Source organism: Eubalaena glacialis, chromosome 4, assembly GCF_028564815.1.
Source record: "Eubalaena glacialis isolate mEubGla1 chromosome 4, mEubGla1.1.hap2.+ XY, whole genome shotgun sequence".
Taxonomy (NCBI): domain Eukaryota; kingdom Metazoa; phylum Chordata; class Mammalia; order Artiodactyla; family Balaenidae; genus Eubalaena; species Eubalaena glacialis.
This window is the reverse complement of record NC_083719.1, coordinates 150,016,203-150,035,576: the sequence shown is the minus strand read 5'-3', so window position 1 is coordinate 150,035,576 and position 19,374 is coordinate 150,016,203. Positions and strand designations below refer to the sequence as shown.

Genomic DNA, 19,374 nt, shown 5'->3' with positions numbered 1-19,374 from the left:
GACCTTTTTCATGAATGGCCAGGGTCCCTAAGAGAAAAAAAAAGGACTTAGAGTCATTTTGCTCCAGCTCAAGAGCTCAGACCCCAGAACCCTTCCCCCAGCCTTTTGTAGAAAATGTGACCTAGTTTTCAGGTCATAGAGGGAAGGAGGTTAATTAGGATTCTAGGACCACAAAAATCCACTTCCTATTAGTTTAGTTTTGTTGTTTAGCTAAACGCCCAAGTCAGAGCAGTCTCTGAAATGGAGAGAGGCCTGCAATTCCAGGTCTGAGGCTGGAACACACGTTCGTGGATGGGGTGTATGTCCCAGGTCCCTGACAAGGGGGGATGGGCCACAGAAAGAGTGAGATTCCCTGCAGCGCTTCTTTAATCAAACGCTCGGCTCCCACCTGCATCCTCCCAGCGGCCCCTTGCCCCTTGTCAGCTGCCCAGAACTGACTTCATCAGTTCTCACTTACTTTGCATGCCTAATCCTGGGGATGTGGCCAAGGTCGGGCAGAGGACGGGGGTTGAGGTTTTCATCCAAGAGGTTTGACACTCCACAGACAGGTTAAGGAAATGCCTCATACTGATCTATGGTGTTTTAAGCCAGGCTCACCAGAAAGTATTGGCAGGAGAGGGGCCTTCCCTCAGCCCCCAGAAGCTGGAGGGGCCTCAGAAGTAGCAGGAATACCTGACAGGGAGAGATGGCATCCCTGAGGATAAGGTTAAGGAGGTGGGTAGTTTTGCCTAGAACTAAATCTAGCTAACATGTTCTGAACATTTTCGCTGGGCTGTGTACCCTTCTAAGCGTTTTACTTGTATAATCTCATTTAATGCCTGCAGCCACCCTGGGGGTAGATAATAGCACCAGTCAACAGATGAGGAAACTGAGACGCAGAATTTAACTCCCAGGAAACCTGGTTGCAGAGCCTGACCTATGTCCTGCTCCTGCTCCAGATAAAAAGGCTGCCCTTGAGCAGAGAATCACCAAAAGGGCAGGGTTCGTTTTGCTCTTTCTCTCCTTGTCTACAAAAGAGACTACCCAAAGGCTGCTTAGGAGCCAGCTGGAGGAATTTAAGCTCTACCCAGGAAACCACATCCAGCTGGGGGAGCAGTGAAGGAGGCATGGCTGATGGGAATTGCCCCCTGGCGAGGTAGCCATCCAGGGCCAGGGGAGATGGAATACCACCCAGAGACAGGGGGCTAGATGAAATGCCCTCTCAGCCTCCAAAGGGTCTTCCTGCTCAGGACCCCAAGACCTCCTGGGTCCACCGTGCTGCCCGGGACCTCCATCCAGAGGAGAAACCTGACTGATTGTATTTCCTGCCTTCCCCTCTGCCGCGCCAACCCACCCCTCTCCCTGACCCCCGGCTCCCCTCTCCACACCCACACACCCCCACAGCTGCTCCTGCCCCCTGGGCTTCGAGGGGCAGCGGTGTGAGATCAACCCGGACGACTGCGAGGACAACGATTGTGAGAACAACGCCACCTGTGTGGACGGGATCAACAACTACGTGTGCGTGTGCCCACCAAACTACACAGGTGAGCCCCCTGACGCCCGAGCGCGGCTTGATGTGTGCACGCTGTGGCTTGCCGTGCATTGGAAGAGTACCACTTTCTTAGCTTCTTCCAAAGACTCCACCTCCTGTCCCCCTCTGGACAAACTCTTGAATCCCCGAAACCTGGTACTGTGCCATGAGGGGCTTCCCAGAGGCCCTCTCTCTTCTAGCCTGTCCACCCCTCCGCCGCCCCCCACGCCGCCCCCTGCAAATCACTAGCTCCTCCCCACTTTGAACAGGTCCCCAGGGCCCTTTCAGCTGTCTGTTCATTTGGTTCGTGTTCATCCCCTCCTTCGGGAACCCTGGAGCCCTGGTGGTGTTTGAAGCCGGCACAGAGGCACTTGCATTGCGGTCGTGCTCCGTTCGGGTCTGAACTGACGGTGGGCACATGGGCAGGGGTGAGGGAGCTGAGGAAACACGCATTAAGGCGGTTTCCCGCCTGCGTCTGCCGTGGACCGGGGTGCAGTTCTGGTCTGTTGTACTTTGTTCCTGAGAACGAAATGTAGTGGTTTTGTGTGTGCCAGAAAACGTCAGGAAGTGTCCCCCATGGAGACTGCACCTCTCTGGGTGTCTCCAGCAGGTGAGGGGAGGCTTAGAAGGCACACAGTGCTCTCTGTGGTCTTGAGAGACCGGGGCAAAATGAGGACGGGGTGGGGGTCAGCTTATCCTCACCGCAACAGAGAACAGACGCCGGGGCTGTGCCTGTCATGCTTTTACTCCCCGGCCATCCTCAGGACCGTCCTCTGCCCCGTCCCCTGGGAGCCACGGCGCAGGCTGCCTTCTCCTGCCCACGCCTGCCCTCTGAATGAACCTCCCTGGCTGGAAGTTTGTTTCTTCTAGATCCCTCTCCACCTGGCTTGCCGGGGGTGGAACGTGAGGAAGCGCAAAGCTCAGAGGTGCATCTGCCAGGGACCTCCCCCCTGCCATCCTATCTTACCTCCCACATTCCCAAAACACACTTTCAGGTGGTGTGAGTATTTCAGGGCTTATATCCTTGGGTATTTATGGCCTGTTAGGCATTTTCTGACACTGTGAATTTCAAAGGGGATGTATCCAGAGACCAGAACTTCACATTCTTTCCATATCTTCTTCTCTGAGAAAATCCAAGGGGCTTACTTATCTGTAACAGGTGGGCTGTGCTGCTAAGCGCTGTTCCCTCCTCCCGGAAGCCTCTGGGTTTCCACCGAGTTTTCCCGTCATCGCGCTGACAGCTCTGTGTTGTAATTAATTGCCTGCTTATTTGTAGATACACCCCCCCCGCACTAGCCATGGCGGGGAGGGGGGACAGGGCCAGGTCACGGCTGTGTCCCCAGCACAGTGCTGCCACACAGGAGGTGCTCCACAAATGGGTGTGGAAGGAAAAACAAATAAGCAAAGCCCAAAGTCAGGGGTGGTTTCAGCTGCCCCCGCTCCTATATAATCAAGTGAAATAGCCAAATGGTGGTGCAGTGACCGTGCCCGGGTGAGGTCCTGCAGTCTTCCCATAGTCACTGCCAAGGAAATCGAGGCTGAGGCACAGGAGAAAGGAGATGCCAAAAGAGCAAATGCAGGGCTCCTGATACCCGTGACCTCCTGGCCAGGGGCTGGATGAACCTGACTTCTAGCCAGGGCATCCCCCCGGTACCCTCCCTGATGCCTGGGTTCTCTACCCGCCCCACCAGGTGAGCTGTGCGACGAGGTGATCGACCACTGCGTGCCCGGGATGAACCTCTGTCAGCATGAGGCAAAGTGCGTCTCCCTGGACAGAGGATTCAGGTGAGGCTCCTTCATGCCCAGCACCGGGTCCCAAGGACTCGGCTCCAGCAGTCTGGGTTTGAGGCAGAGACTCTGGGGCTCCCTCCATATTTTTTTTCCTCTCTCTCTCTCTTTCTGCCTGTTACTTGTTTGTTACCATGTGCTTTTCTGTATCTCTGACCAGTCATGGTCTAATTCTCTTGGTTTCTCTCTGTCTCTCTTTCTGAGCCTCTGTGTCTGTCCTCTCTGTTCCCTCTCCCTCAGGCCCCAGATTCTCACTGTGCTGAAGGCAGTGGGTAGCGCAGGAGGTTTTCAATTCCCTCCCTCCAAGGCCCTTGCCATGGATCTGGGGGAGGAAAAGTTGACACAAAACAAAGGTTAAGAAAAGAAGCAATTCCTAGGGCCCTAGATTCTGGCTCTGAGTGCTGCTGGGGTTCTGAGGAGGGGGGGAGAAAAACCTTCTGGAGCAGATGGGCAAGCCCCCCAGCCTAGGAGGTGGGATGTGAAGTGACCACCAAAGATTGGGTGGAATTGGGATGCGCTGCGAGAAGGAGGGAGCCCCACAGGTGGGAGAAGAGTCTAGAGTAGGTGAGGGTGAGAGGGGGCCGTGAGCACCTCTTCTTGTGTTTTCCTTTTCTATCTGGATATCCCAAGCCTAGAGCTTACCACCAGGGAAAACGCAAGAGGTGTGTAGGGCCTCTGGCTTCAGAGGGAGCAAAGGAAGCTGCGGTCCTTTGGTGCGTGCACCCTCCTTCAAGTCTGCCTTACCTGCTCCTGTCCCCTCGGAGATGTGCCAGGTGGGCTTTCACATAATCGAGTTCCCTGAGCTTGAGTAAGAGCGAGGGATGCCTCCCCCCCACCCTGCTTTTCCCACTCCAGGATTTGACTTCAGATCAGGGCTTCTCTTTAACTGGAGGAAGAGCAAAGGGGTAGGAAGAGATGCTTAAAACACAAACTTGAACCCAAAGCCGAGCCAGCTGGACTGACAGGAAAAGTGCTTTGGGTGTACCTAAGAAGGGGCAGAGATGGTGACTGGGCATCTGAGCTATGAAGAGTGGGTAGCATATCTGTAGATGGAAAGGAGATCAGTGGCATTCCAGGCTGAGTGGACGACAAGCTCAGAGGACGCTGGCTTGGACGAGCGTAGCAAGCTTGGAGACTGGTCAGAAGTGGTCCAGGGTACAGGTCTGGGAATGGGGTGCTAGAGACTTAGGACCAGAGATCACGATTCTCTACTACTTGTCCCTGGAAACTCTCTCTACTGTAACCAAGACCCCTTGAGTTCAAGGACAATATAGAATATAGAAACCAGTCTCGCTTTCAAAATCTTGAGATAATATTGATATATTTATGCACAGTGTCTCTTAGAATCTTGAAGAGGTCTACAGGCCAACTCAGTAATGTTGATTTTTTTTTTTTTTTGAGATGCATTTAAATGAAAAGTCCCTTCTCCCAGTGCAACATTTTATAATGTTATCGCCTTCCCCTGCCATCACCATAACAACTCACATCCCAAGGCAGGCAACAGGGGCATTAACAAAAGAGATGTGCAGTCAGTGCAACCTTTGCCCAAGTTTGAAGATGTTTATCCTTGGGGATTTCCTTGTATGCTGTTCTAATGAGGCCTCAACTCAACAGAACAGATAGTACTCTATCAGTATCTGTGACACGAACACTGAAATAATAATATACTGAAGCCCTGAAAATAATAATGAACACTGCCCATACACACTGAAAATAATAACAGAAACAAAGATGGCAGTGGCTAGCATGCACTGAACACTCCCTCTGTGTCAGGCACTGTGCATTATCTCACTTAACACTCAGCGATCTTAGGATGTAGAAACTGTTACCCACCTCCCACGTGGGGCTGAGGCTCCGTGAGGTGTAGCAAGCAGCCGACACACGTGCACAGAAAGGGATGCGAGTCAATCCAGGCCTGACTGATTCCTCGGCTAAATCCAGAGGCTCCTGAAGTCACTTGGTTACTCCTCCTGGTCCAGAATCAGTAGGTCGAATGGATATCAAAATTGCATAACCCTTACGCTTTAGAAAAAAGATAAAGGCAAAACATTGGAGGACAACGGGGAATGCAGGTTATACCACCAGATGCTTGTCTTTAGCCGATGAGGAAATGTTGTAGAGATCCTTGCTATTGGAGGTGAGGTCCACGAACCAGCAGTGTCAGCGTCCCATGGGAGCTTGTTGGGAATGCTAATTCCCGGGCCCCACCCAGACTCCCTGAATCACAAGCTGCACTTTAACAAGACCCCTGGGTGTTTCGTTTAGGAAGCGCAGGTGTGGAGAGGGCTGTAGCACTGGGAGAAAAGAAGGATGTAAACACACCTTCCTCCGGACTTGCACTGCTTCATCTGCGAGGGAGCATGGCTTCCCTAATTGCTCACAAAGACCTGCTCAGTAGGCCCGAATGCCATGCTTATCAGGCTGGGTTTTCCCCTGTAAGTAGTGAGCAGCTATTATTGCCTTGGAGAAGCTCATACAGCTTGAGTTGCTCTGCAGGTGCTGCTTAGAATTCAGGAGACACAAACACAGATGCCTGCTGGGGCCAGGTTTAACCCTAGCAGAGGCCTGGCCTGTGATATACTGAGCACGTGCCCCCAAAAGCCATCCCCGAGCTGTTCCTTTCAAAGACGAGGAAGGAACGGGGGCTAAGATGTGAAAGTTTGCAACTTCTGGTGCAGCAATAGGTCACATATTTCAAATTTACCCATCAAATAAGTAAAGGTAAAGAGGTCAGATCTTAGCAGATTTCACAGCTTTTGGACACAGGTCCAGTAAATCCTCAGATTCTAGAACTTGCCCCCCCCCTCCAGGGACACCCCACCCCCTGAGTATCTTACCTTGCCATGAATCCACAGCATGCACCATGTTCTGGCAGCCCCAGCACTGCCAGGGTCTACTTGTGATTCCAGCCCACTTCCAGCCATCCTAAAGGGGGTGGAGGGAGGAGAGGGTGGAGGGAGGACTATCCCTTTGCCCTGATGCTTCCCCGGTCAGGCTCCTGCGTCACATAAGTATTCCAAGGTCTCACTTCCCTCCCCACCTGGCCACCCCTACCACACCTTCCCCTGCCCGTACCACCTTCCTCCTCTGACTTGGATAGGCTGTGGTTATTATTTACACTCCGCCCAGCAGAATTCAGCCAATGAGCCCAGAGAGGTGTGCAGGCTCCAGGCCCTGCCGGAGGTAGAGGAGCCAGGAAGCATTTGTGTTCACACATGCCTGTGCGCTGAAGCCACTGTGAGTAAGGTGGTACCTTTGGTCTCTTCCTTGCTGGGACTTCGGCACATTGTCATCCCAGACAGAGGAGACCAGAGATGCGTGTCTCAGGCCCATGTTTAGGGAGACCCGCCGCAGCAGCCGTCTCTGGCCGGGTTGAAACCTGGGCCAGCGAGGACGTGATGGAGCTGCCAGCTCCTCAGGGAGGGGCGGGTTGGCCTGCAGGGCCTGGGTTGGGCCAGTAGCTCCCATCCTCTCCCCTGGAGACCAGGAGGCATTTATCAAGGGCAAAGGGATTCACCTTCTTATATCAGCCTGAATCTCTGGGGAAAAATGAACAAACAATAGAATAGAATCAAAGGGAGTGCCAACAGCATCATTTCTTCATCATCCTTATCAGCACCTTCTACATATCACACTGACTGTTTACTGGGTGTGGATCTAGTGCCCTGCACAGAGTGTATCACTTAATTTTTAAAACCACTGTTAAGAGGTGAAGTTATTGATCATCAGTCACATTGAAAAGTGAAGAAACTGAAACACAGAGAGGCAGTGAGTGGCAGATACACCGAGAACAGGGTCTGACACACATAAGTGTAAACGAAGTATCACTGACACACATAAGTGTCACACGGTGGGGGGGCCTCAGGGAAGTCAGGTCAGCTCTCCTGGAGCCCTGGTTTCCCCCTGGTATTGGAGGGGGACGGACCCTCCTTCACAGGGCGCTGGGAGGCCTTAGCAAGGCACTCTGTGAAAGGTGCTTAGCCCAGTGCCTGGCACAAAGGCAGGCTAAGCTGAATATTAGTTCTATGTAGACAGTGGTAGATCCAAGCCAAAACCTGTGTGACCTCAGCCCTGCGCTCCTCAGCCAGCTCCTGACAAGATGCCCCATGTGAAGCAGGCAGACAACGGCTTGCAGTGACCAGAGGCTGTGGACAGCCCATGAGACCCACTGCAGGCCAGGCTTTGGGGAGCCCACAAGAGCTGCGGGGACTTGGCTACGTGGGTAGATAGAGGAGAGGCTGCCTAGAAGCCGGCCGGGCCATAGAACAGCTTCGCTCCGCTGTGTTCCAGGTGCGAATGTCTCCCTGGCTACAGCGGGAAGCTCTGCGAGGTGAACGGTGATGACTGCGCAGCCCACAGGTGCCGCCATGGGGCCCAGTGCGTGGATGCGGTCAACGGCTACACGTGCATGTGCCCCCAGGGCTTCAGGTATGGTCAAGCGGCCGGATGGCAGGGGCCAGTGGGCTGGGGGCTGGTGGGCCCAGGCAGCCAGGGTGGAGACCCAGACAGCCCTAGCCCTAGGTCTCTGTGGTGCCGTTATTCCCCCAAACCTTCTTTAGCCCTTCCAACTGCCAGAGCAGACCTTGTTCACCCCATGCTGTAGATGGAAAAAAAGAGGTACCCAAGGCAACCATGTGGAAGTCGGACTTAGGGTCCAGCTCATATTATGTCAAACTTCGGCGTGATTCCGTCTAACGAAAGATGCTACCATTTTGGAGCCCAGCTTGCAGGGTGTGGGTAGCCACATGGCCACGCTGGCAGGAGTCTTCTTTCTAGGCTGGAGAACAAAAACAGTATGGTGCCCTAATGGCAGGAAAATGGAGGTGAATGGGAGGGTTTGGGGATCAGTCATTGGAATCAGTGAAGCCAGGAGAGAAAGGGGAGACTGGAGGCCCTGGCCAGGTGGTCAGATGTCTGTGGGGTACGTGGAAGGGGTATGAGGGTGCCGGCTCTCGTGCCCACACTGACTGGAAGGGAAGGGCCCAGGGGGGCCTGGAGGGGAGGCAGGGGCCACTTAAGGGGGGGTCAGACTGGGGGACAGTCCTGTATACATGTCAGTACTCATGGAGGTACAGATCTGACTGTGCAGCCGAGCCCTGCTCATAGACTCTGAGAACATGAGCCTGGAAGGAACCATGAGTTCTCAAGGCAGTTGGTTCCAAAGCCTGATTGAGACCATCTGCATGCGAGGCTTGTGAAAATATAAGTTCCAGAGCCCCACCCCAGAGCTACGAAATTAGAATTTGGGGTGGGGAGAAGGAGCTGGAAACCCACACTTAAAAAAATTTTTTTTTAATTGTGGTTGTGGTAAAATGCACATAACACAAAATTTACCATCTTAAGCATTTTTAAATGTACAGTAAGTACATTCATATTGCTGTGCAAACATCACCACCATCCATCTCCAGAACTCGTTTTTTTTTTTTTTTTTTTTTTGGCTCTGTTGGGTCTTCGTTGCTGCACGCGGGCTTTCTCTAGTTGCTGCGAGTGCGGGCTACTCTTTTTTTTTTTCTTTTTTTACCATCTTTATTGGAGTATAATTGCTTTACAATGGTGTGTTAGTTTCTGCTGTATAACAAAGTGAATCAGCTATACGTATACATATATCCCCATATCCCCTCCCTCTTGCATCTCCCTCCCACCCTCCCTATCCCACCCCTCTAGGTGGTCACAAAGCACTGAGCTGACCTCCTTGTGCTATGCAGCAGCTTCCCACTAGCTATCTATTTTACATTTGGTAGTGTATATATGTCCATGCCACTCTCTCACTTTGTCCCAGCTTACCCTTCCCCACCCACGTCCTCAAGTCCATTCTCTATGTCTGCGTCTTTATTCCTGTCCTGCCCCTAGGTTCATCAGTACCTTTTTTTTTTTTAGATTCCATATATATGTGTTAGCATACGGTATTGGTTTTTCTCTTTCTGACTTACTTCACTCTGTATGACAGACTCTAAGTCCATCCACCTCACTACAAATAACTCAATTTCATTTCTTCTTATGGCTCAGTAATATTCCATTGTATATATGTGCCACATCTTCTTTATCCAGTCATCTGTCAATGGACACTTGGGTTGCTTCCATGTCCTGGCTATTGTAAGTAGTGCTGCAATGAACATTATGGTACATGACTTGTTTTGAATTATGGTTTTCTCAGGGTATATGCCCAGTAGTGGGATTGCTGGGTCGTATGGTAGTTCTATTTTTAGTTTTTTAAGGAACCTCCTCCATACTGTTCTCCACAGTGACTGTATCAATTTACATTCCCACCAACAATGCAAGAGGGTTCCCTTTTCTCCACACCCTCTCCAGCATTTATCGTTTGTAGATTTTTTGATGATGGCCATTCTGACCGGTGTGAGATGATATCTCATTGTAGTTTTGATTTGCATTTCTCTAATGATTAGTGATGTTGAGCATCCTTTCATGTGGTTGTTGCCAATCTGTATATCTTCTTTGGAGAAATGTCTATTTAGGTCTTCTGCCCATTTTTGGATTGTACTGTTTTTTTTTTTGATATTGAGCTGCATGAGCTGCTTGTATATTTTGGAGATTAATCCTTTGTCAGTTTCTTCGTTTGCAAATATTTTCTCCCATTCTGAGGTTGTCTCTTCATCTGGTTTATGGTTTCCTTTGCTGTGCAAAAGTTTTAAGTTTCATTAGGTCCCATGTGTTTATTTTTGGTTTTTTTTCCATTTCTCTAGGACGTGGGTCAAAAAGGATCTTGCTATGATTCATGTCATAGAGTGTTCTGCCTATGTTTTCCTCTAAGAGATTATATTACAGCGTCTGGCCTTACATTTAGGTCTTTAATCCATTTTGAGTTTATTTTTTTATACGGTGTTAGGGAGTGTTCTAATTTCATTCTTTTACATGTAGATGTCCAGTTTTCCCAGCACTACTTATTGAAGAGGCTGTCTTTTCTCCATTGTATATTCTTGCCTCCTTTATCAAAGACAAGGTGACCATATGTGCGTGGGTTTATCTCTGGGCTTTCTATCCTGTTCCATTGATCTATATTTCTATTTTTGTGCCAGTACCATATTATCTTGATTACTGTAGCTTTGTAGTATAGTCTGAAGTCCGGGAGCCTGAGTCCTCCAGCTCCGTTTTTCTTTCTCAAGATTGCTTTGGCTATTCGGGGTCTTTTGTGTTTCCATACAAATTGTAAAATTTTTTGTTCTAGTTCTGTGAAAAATGCCAGTGGTAGTTTGATAGGGATTGCATTGAATCTGTAGATTGCTTTGGGTAGTAGAGTCATTTTCACAATGTTGATTCTTCCAATCCAAGAACATGGTATATCTCTCCATCTGTTTGTATCGTCTTTAATCTCTTTTATCAGTGTCTTATAGTTTTTTGCATACAGGTCTTTTGTCTCCTTAGGTAGGTTTATTCCTAGGTATTTTATTCTTTTTGTTGCAGTGGTAAATGGGAGTGTTTTCTTAATTTCACTTTCAGATTTTTCATCATTAGTGTATAGGAATGCAAGAGATTTCTGTGCATTCATTTTGTATCCTGCTACTTTACCAAATTCATTGATTAGCTCTAGTAGTTTTCTGGTAGCATCTTTAGGATTCTCTATGTATAGTATCATGTCATCTGCAAACAGTGACAGTTTTACTTCTTTTCTGATTTGGATTCCTTTTATTTCTTTTTCTTCTCTGATTGCTGTGGCTAAAACTTCCAAAACTATGTTGAATAATAGCGGTGAAAGTGGGCAACCTTGTCTTGTTCCTGATCTTAGTGGAAATGGTTTCAGTTTTTCACCATTGAGGAAAATGTTGGCTGTGGGTTTGTCATATATGGCCTTTATTACGTTGAGGAAAGTTCCCTCTATGCCTACTTTCTGGAGGGTTTTTATCATAAATGGGTGTTGAATTTTGTTGAAAGCTTTCTCTGCCTCTATTGAGATGATCATGTGGTTTTTCTCCTGCAATTTGTTAATATGGTGCATCACGTTGATTGATTTGTGTATTTTGAAGAATCCTTGCATTCCTGGGATAAACCCCACTTGATCATGGTGTATGATCCTTTTAATGTGTTGTTGGATTCTGTTTGCTAGTATTTTGTTGAGGATTTTTGCATCTATGTTCATCAGTGATATTGGCCTGTAGTTTTCTTTCTTTGTGACATCTTTTCTGGTTTTGGTATCAGAGTGATGGTGGCCTCGTAGAATGAGTTTGGGAGTGTTCCTCCCTCTGCTATATTTTGGAAGAGTTTGAGAAGGATAGGTGTTAGCTCTTCTCTAAATGTTTGATAGAATTCTCCTGTGAAGCCATCTGGTCGTGGGCTTTTGTTTGCTGGAAGATTTTTAATCACAGTTTCAATTTCAGTGCTTGTGATTGGTCTGTTTATATTTTCTATTTCTTCCTGGTTCAGTCTTGGAAGGTTACGCTTTTCTAAGAATTTGTCCATTTCTTCCAGGTTGTCCACTTTATTGGCATATAGTTGCTTGTAGTAATCTCTCATGAGCCTTCGTATTTCTGCAGTGTCAGTTGTTACTTCTTTTTCATTTCTAATTTTATTGATTTGAGTGCTCTCCCTCTTTTTCTTGATGAGTCTGGCTAATGGTTTATCGATTTTGTTTATCTTCTCAAAGAACCAGCTTTTAGTTTTATTGATCTTTGCTATTGTTTCCTTCATTTCTTTTTCATTTCTTTCTTTTTTTAAAATAAATTTATTTTATTTATTTATTTATTTTTGGCTGTGTTGAGTCGTTGTGGTGTGCGGGCTTCTCACTGCGGTGGCTTCTCTTGTTGCAGAGCACGGGCTTTAGGCACATGGGCTTCAGTAGTTGCGGCACACAGGCTCAGTAGTTGTGGCTCACAGGCTCTAGAGCGCAGGCTCAGTAGCTGTGGCGCACAGGCTTAGTTGCTCTGCGGCATGTGGGATCTTCCTGGACCAGGGATCAAACCCATGTCCCCTGCATTGGCAGGTGGATTCTCAACCTCTGCACCACCAGGGAAGCCCTTTTTCATTTATTTCTGATCTGATCTTTATGATTTCTTTCCTTCTGCTAACTTTGGGGGTTTTTTGTTCTTCTTTCTCTAATTGCTTTAGGTTTAAGTTTAGGTTGTTTATTTGAGATTTTTCTTGTTTCTTGAGGTAGGCTTGTATTGCTATAAACTTCCCTCTTAGAACTGCTTTTGCTGCATCCCATAGGTTTTGGGTCATCGTGTTTTCATTGTCATTTGTTTCTAGGTAATTTTTGATTTCCTCTTTGATTTCTTCAGTGATCTCTTGGTTATTTAGTAGCATATTGTTTAGCCTCCATGTGTTTGTATTTTTTTTACAGTTTTTTTCCTGTAATTGATATCTAGTCTCATAGCGTAGCGGTTGGAAAAGATACCTGATACAATTTCAATTTTCTTAAATTTACCAAGGCTTGATTTGTGACCCAAGATATGATCTATCCTGGAGAATGTTCCACGAGCACTTGAGAAGAAAGTGTATTCTGTTTTTTTGGATGGAATGTCCTATAAATATCAATTAAGTCCATCTTGTCTAATGTGTCATTTAAAGCTTGTGTTTCCTCATTTATTTTCATTATGGATGATCTGTTCATTGGTGAAAGTGGGGTGTTAAAGTCCCCTACTATTATTGTGTTACTGTCGATTTCCCCTTTTATGGCTGTTAGCATTTGCCTTACATATTGAAGTGCTCCTATGTTGGGTGCGTATTTACAATTGTTATATCTTCTTCTTGAATTGATCCCTTGATCATTATGTAGTGTCCTTCCTTGTCTCTTGTAACAGTCTTTGTTTTAAAGTCTATTTTGTCTGATATGAGAATTGCTACTCCAGCTTTCTTTTGATTTCCATTTGCATGGAATATCTTTTTCCATCCCCTCACTTTCAGTCTGTATGTGTCCCTAGATCTGAAGTGGGTCTCTTGTAGATAGCATATATACAGGTCTTATTCTTCTATCCATTCAGCCAGTCTATGTCTTTTGGTTGGAGCATTTAATCCATTTACATTTAAGGTAATTATCGATATGTATGTTCCTATTACCATTTTCTTAATTGTTTTGTGTTTGTTTTTGTAGGTCTTTTCCTCCTCTTGTGTTCCCTGCCTAGAGAAGTTTCTTTAGCATTTGTTGTAAAGCTGGTTTGATGGTGCTGAATTCTCTTAATGGGGGCTACTCTTCGTTGCGGTGCGTGGGCTTCTCATTGTGGTGGCTTCTCTTGTTGCAGAGCACGGGCTCTACACATGCAGGTGTAGTAGTTGCAGCACATGGGCTGAGTAGTTGCAGCATGTGGGCTCTAGGGCACATGGGCTTCAGTAGTTGCAGCACATGGGCTCAGTAGTTGTGGCTTGTGGGCTCTAGAGTGCAGGCTCAGTAGTTGTGGTGCATGGGCTTAGTTGCTGCGTGGCATGTGGGATCTTCCTGGACCAGGTATTGAACCTGTCCCCTGCATTGGCAGGCAGATTCTTATCCACTGCGCCACCAGGGAACTCCTCCAGAACTCTTTTCATCTAGCAAACTGAAACTCTGTACCCAATTAAACAACATTTTCCCGTTCCCCCTCCCCTGGCCCCAGCAGCCACCATTCTTTTTTAATTTATTGGCTGCACCAGGTGGCATGTGGGATCTTAGTTCCCTGGCCAGGGATTGAACCCACACCCCCTGCATTGGAAGCATGGAGTCTTAACCCCTGGACCACCAGCGAAGTCCCCAGCCACCATTCTACTTTCTGTTTCCATGAGTTTAACCACTCTGGGTACTTCATATGAGTGGAATCAGACAGCATTTGTCTTTTTCTATCTGCTTCTTTGGCTTCGTATAATCTCCTCAAGGTCCATCCATACTGTAGCATGTGTCAGAATGGCCCTTTCAAGGCTGAGTGTTATTCCCTTGTGTGTATGTACCCCGTTTTGCTTATCCAGTGATCCATGGCTGGATGAGAATCTGCACTTTTAACAAATTCATCGCAGGCAATTCTGATGACACTGAAATTGAGGGCCTGTGCTCTAGTCTGACCCCATTATTTTAAAAATGGGAAATCTGGGGCTTAGAGAAGGATCAGGCCTTGCCCTAGTCACTAGCAGGGCTGGAACTAGTCTCAGTTCCCGCTCATGCCACGGTCTCTGCTAGCGGCTCTTTGGCCTAAATAACTTGATGTCTCCTCTCACCGTTCCCCATCTTCCCTCCCCCCATCCTCCTCTCCTACCTCCCAGCGGGCTCTACTGCGAGCACCCCCCGCCCATGGTCCTGCTACAGACAAGCCCCTGCGACCAGTACGAGTGCCAGAACGGGGCGCAGTGCATCGTGGTGCAGCAGGAGCCCACCTGCCGCTGCCCCCCGGGCTTCGCCGGCCCAAGGTGCGAGAAGCTCATCACCGTCAACTTCGTGGGCAAGGACTCCTACGTGGAACTGGCCTCCGCCAAGGTCCGGCCCCAGGCCAACATCTCCCTGCAGGTGCGCCCCACCCACCCAGCCCTTGGAAGGACCCTAACATGCCCCCAAGTTCTGATTGTTCCGAGAACAGCTGGGATGCCCCAGATCGCAGCAGTCCTGCCCCCTTCCCTACACATCATAAGGGACAACACTCAGCTTGGGGGGACGGGGACCAGCTCTGTCCAGAGGGTTCTATAGACAGCTCCTGACCAGCTCTCACTGAAAAGAGCAGCCCCCACTCCAGCCTCATTCATTCTTTTCTCTAGGAAATATTCATTCAACTATTACATGCCAGACACTGTGCACTGGGGATTCAGTGGTGGACAAGACAGGCAAAGCCCCTTGCCCAGGGCAGGATGACAAGAAAAGGGACAATGACAACCCTGGGTGTTGTGGGAGCACATGGGCGGGGTAGTCATCCCAGCCTGCTGGGAAGAATCAGGGAAGGCTCCCCAGAGGCAATGAGAACTAAGCTGAGATCTGAAGGATGAGTAGGAGTTTGCCTGGAGAAGGGCGGAAGGGTGAGGGGCTGATGGTGCAGGATGAAGGGGGGTGGTGCATTCGAGCCTCAGAGATCAGCATGTGCAAAGGCCCAGAGGCACAAGGGAGCAGGGCATTTTTCAGGGAACAGGAAACCATTCAGTATGAACCAAATTCTTTTCCAACTAACTTCTGTCAAGTTCCTTACCTATGGACCTGACTAGTTCTTCCAGACTACATTTCTGGGTGACCTCAATGCTGTTGGGGGGCAGAGGGAGAATGGAAGGGGTATGATAAAGAGCAGGCCCCTGCCTGTAGGCTCGGTGGGCAGGGGGGACCCCAGAGACACAGCTAGAGGGTGCAGGCCAGTTAGTGGCTCCGCCACATAGCATTCGCCAAGGCCCTTTCTTCCTCTGGTTATGGCCACACTAGCCCAGGTTTAAGCTTATGGAGAAAATATTCATTCAACAAAGATCCACTGGGCATCCACCCCTGCCAGGTACCATTTGAGGCACTGGGGCTGCAGAGATGTATGAAAGTTCACACGGCCTCACCTCGTGGAGCCTACAGTCCAGTGGGCAGGCCTCTGAGATGGGGGCTGACCCCAGGTGCACACAAGAAAGAAGCTCTGGTTGCCATCACTGCCCTCGCCCCTGGTCCTCTCATTGCCCTCCTGCCTTCCTCCCTCAGTCCCAGCCACCCAGGGACGCAAGTGTTACATCCCAATAACCAGAGCAGCACCCAGTGCCCCAGACAGCCCAGTGTCCTATCAGACCCCCTGCTCACCGTCAGCTTCGTGGGCAAGGGCTCCTACGTGGACCTGGCCTCTGCCAAGGTCTGGCCCCAGGCCAACATCAGCTGCTCCTAGGCTGGGCAGTGGGGGCCAAGAGGCTGGTCAGAGAGCCTCACCCCTGGTGCCCTGTGCCTGGCAAACAGACGCCCTCTGGGCAGCAGCTTTGAAACCAGTGCTTCTCAGCCTGGCAACACTTTAGAATCTCCTGGGGCACTTCGTATCTTTGCCTGGCTCTGGCCTCTAGAGATCTGTATGCAAGTGGTTTGAGGTGAAGCCCAGACACTGTGTTTTAAAAAATTCCCTAGGTGACACTTAACACAGTGCCTGGTTCATAGTAAACACAGAAGTAGTAACAGGTAGTGTTTTGTTTATAATTATTATTATACTTTATATAGAGAGACCAAGGCCCCAGGAGGCTAGATCAGAGCTCAGGGCTCCAGGCATTCTTATATACGTGTATACACACACACACAAACATGCATATACACGTACATAAAAACATAGCAGCACATAAAGGGGACTCCATAAACATTTGTTGAATTGCTCAATCAGTATTTGCTGGAGCATTAAGTATAGGCCTTCCTTGTGGAAATGAACAGACCAGATGAAGGAGGAAATAAGGACGTGAATTCAGATCCAGGGTCCGTTCAGAAGAGGCCACCTGGAAGAGGGCTCTGTGAGGCGGGGACGGGAGAGGTGGGGACTCAGGGGAGCCCTGACCCTCATGACTCCCTCCAGGTGGCCACGGACAAGGACAACGGCATCCTTCTCTACAAGGGAGACAATGACCCCCTGGCACTGGAGCTGTACCAGGGCCATGTGAGGCTCGTCTACGACAGCCTGAGCTCCCCGCCGACCACGGTGTACAGGTGAGGACCAAAGTCCCGCCCCCATTGCACAAGCCCCCTCGCACCTTCGCGCCTGCTTCCAGCACTAGGAGAAGACGCCAGGACGGCTTTGGTGCCGCCTCTCCCTGCCCCCCGCGCACACACTTTCCGCTGGCACAGAGTGGCGGGTGGGAGCGAGAGAGGCGGTCTCGGAGGAAGAGGCAGGAGTGGAAGGGAGGAAGGCAGACCCCGTGGGGAGATGACACCTCATTACCATAAGATAAATGGCCAGCTGGCTACTGGGCCGGAGCCTGTGCTCCAATGGGGACGAGGCTGCTTAACGAGATGCCCTTTTCAAAATGTCATCCTAATCTTGTATTAGTTTAAGAAAGAAAACGGGGAGAGATGAGCATGGAACTCAAGGGGAAGAAATTCCAGAGCACAGAGGGAGCAGGACTCCTCAAGTGACTTTCAAACCGTTCTAAAGGACAGTTTTTCCTAAACTTCGGTCTTTCCAACCATCACCCTGATTTTTACATTATCAGTATGTCAGCTGGGCTGTTACCTAACACGCTACCTTACGTCGGCTTTAAATCTGTTCCCTTTTTAAATTTAGCTTCAGCTTGAGTAATATCATCTGTGAAATCACAGCTCTGCTAGTTCAACATGTTAGAATTTTTTCCTACTTCTCAGTAAAATGAATTCTAAACTATTAACATTTAAAAATTATTTTCGTTATAAATATTTTTATAATACCTATAAAAGTAGCTCCTCAAGTGAGAAATGTTTGTCTGTGTTACACTTAAAATCACATAGAACCTCCCGTGGAAGGAGAGCCATTACTTGGGGAAAACATAGGATGTGAGAGAGATCCACATCCAGAGGCCAGCCCTTCCCCTCTGGAAGCGAGAGCACATTTGATCAGGGTGAGTGAAGGGCAGCATTTTTTCCCAATAACTAAATCCCTTCTTCAATCAAAACTTTACATGGAACTCCATCATATTAAATGCACCGAAGCAAAGCTGCCCTGCAGAGCTGGGGGGGGCAAAGTTTCCTCCTTCACACCAACTCTCACGAAGGCCCCCAGTACGCCTCCAACAAACCCAGTTGAAAACCATTGGTGCAAACCAGTGGTTCTCGAGGTGAAGCCCCAGAGCAGCAGCGGCAGCAGCAGCCAGGAACTTGTTACAAAAATGCACATCTTCAGACCCCACCCCAGACCTACCGACCGAAGCTCTGGGGTCGGGCCCAGCCACCGGTTTTAAGGAGCCTCTAGGTGATTCTGAGAAGTGCTAGCTTACCCACGAAGGCTTCCTGGAGAAGGAGCCATTTGCAAGGGGTCTTGAAGAATTTGTGTGATCAGGGAGAGCAGTGGGCCGGCAGGCTGGGAGAACAGCAGCGACAAGCCTGAGGGACAATGAAAAGGCAGCGACCAGAGCAGAAGCTTCACGACAGAGGGTGGCTGGAGGGGAGACCAGCCAGGTTAGGACAGCAGGCACCATGGATGTCCCGGGAGCCTCAGAGTTCCCTGGAGCCAAGGCCTCCTAACATCTCTGTTCCTGGGGCTGCTGGTCATGGGGGAAGTACAGGGGAGAGAGAGCCGGGGACAGGGCCAGGGCAGCCCTACATAAAGCCTGGGGCGTCAGACACATCTGGGCTTGGCCAAGTTACTCCACCTCTTGCCTCCGTGTTCTCCCCGGTGTGCTGTGCATGACAGCACCACATCCCTCCAGGGGTGTTCCTGGGGGCTGGGGGTTGAGAAAGCACTTGGCAAGTTGAGCCTGTACGTGGGCAGGTGAAGCACAGAAGGTGACAGCCAGACCCTGGAGCAGCTGGGCCCTGTCCAGAGCTTGGGGACCTTCCCCGCCCTTCCCACACTGATGTTAGCTGTTGGTTTGGTAGAGAGGTGTGTTGTTGGTAGGAATGTTGGAACGCTCTGCTGTTGTCTTAATCAGGGTGGGAGGAATGAATCAGGAACCCGGAGAATTGCCATCTCCAGCCCTTGTCAGGGAGTCAGGTGAGAGTTAGCAGGTGGCCCTGGGGAGACCCCCGGCCCCTTCTCTTACCCATGGGAGGAACCAAGTAAAGGATGTCCCTGCCAGGATCCTCATGCCAAGCCTGGTGACAGATATTTAGTGCCCTTCAGCCCCAAATCCTAAAGGGCCCAAGTCTCTAAGAATCTCATATTAAAAATGGTTTTGCGGGAACTTCCCTGGTGGTCCAGTGGCTAAGATTCCGAGCTTCCGATGCAGGGGGCGGGTTTGATCCCTGATCGGAGAACTAAGATACCACGTGCCATGCAGCGCAGCCAAAAAAAAAATGGTTTTGCATCCAAATACTTTTCTCTAGGCAGCCCTGCTTTTGCCCCAACACTGCACGCTTTCACTCACCTCAGTACGTCTCTCAGGCGTTGTTACTGAATCAGGGCCAGGTGCTTGCCGCTCAAAAATCAATACTTGAGAGAGAGAGGCAGATGTTGGTAGAAAGGAAAGTTGCTTTTAATCAGAATGCTGGCAATCTGGGGAGATGATGGACTCAGTGTCCCCCAAAAACCACATCTGAAGATTCCGCTTGGCCGTGA

General features: G+C 49.4%; 1 protein-coding gene across 4 annotated transcripts in view; it reads left to right on the top strand.

The window, feature by feature from the left end:
- SLIT3 (slit guidance ligand 3) overlaps positions 1 to 19,374 on the top strand; it is a 617,656-nt gene that overhangs the window by 572,924 nt on the left and 25,358 nt on the right. For all 4 annotated transcript variants that reach the window (XM_061189924.1, XM_061189921.1, XM_061189922.1 and 1 more), the window contains 5 exons: positions 1,384 to 1,523; positions 3,202 to 3,295; positions 7,589 to 7,726; positions 14,474 to 14,714; positions 16,705 to 16,835. In XM_061189924.1, coding sequence (XP_061045907.1) covers positions 1,384 to 1,523; positions 3,202 to 3,295; positions 7,589 to 7,726; positions 14,474 to 14,714; positions 16,705 to 16,835 — 744 coding nt within the window. The remainder of the gene's footprint in view (positions 1 to 1,383; positions 1,524 to 3,201; positions 3,296 to 7,588; positions 7,727 to 14,473; positions 14,715 to 16,704; positions 16,836 to 19,374) is intronic.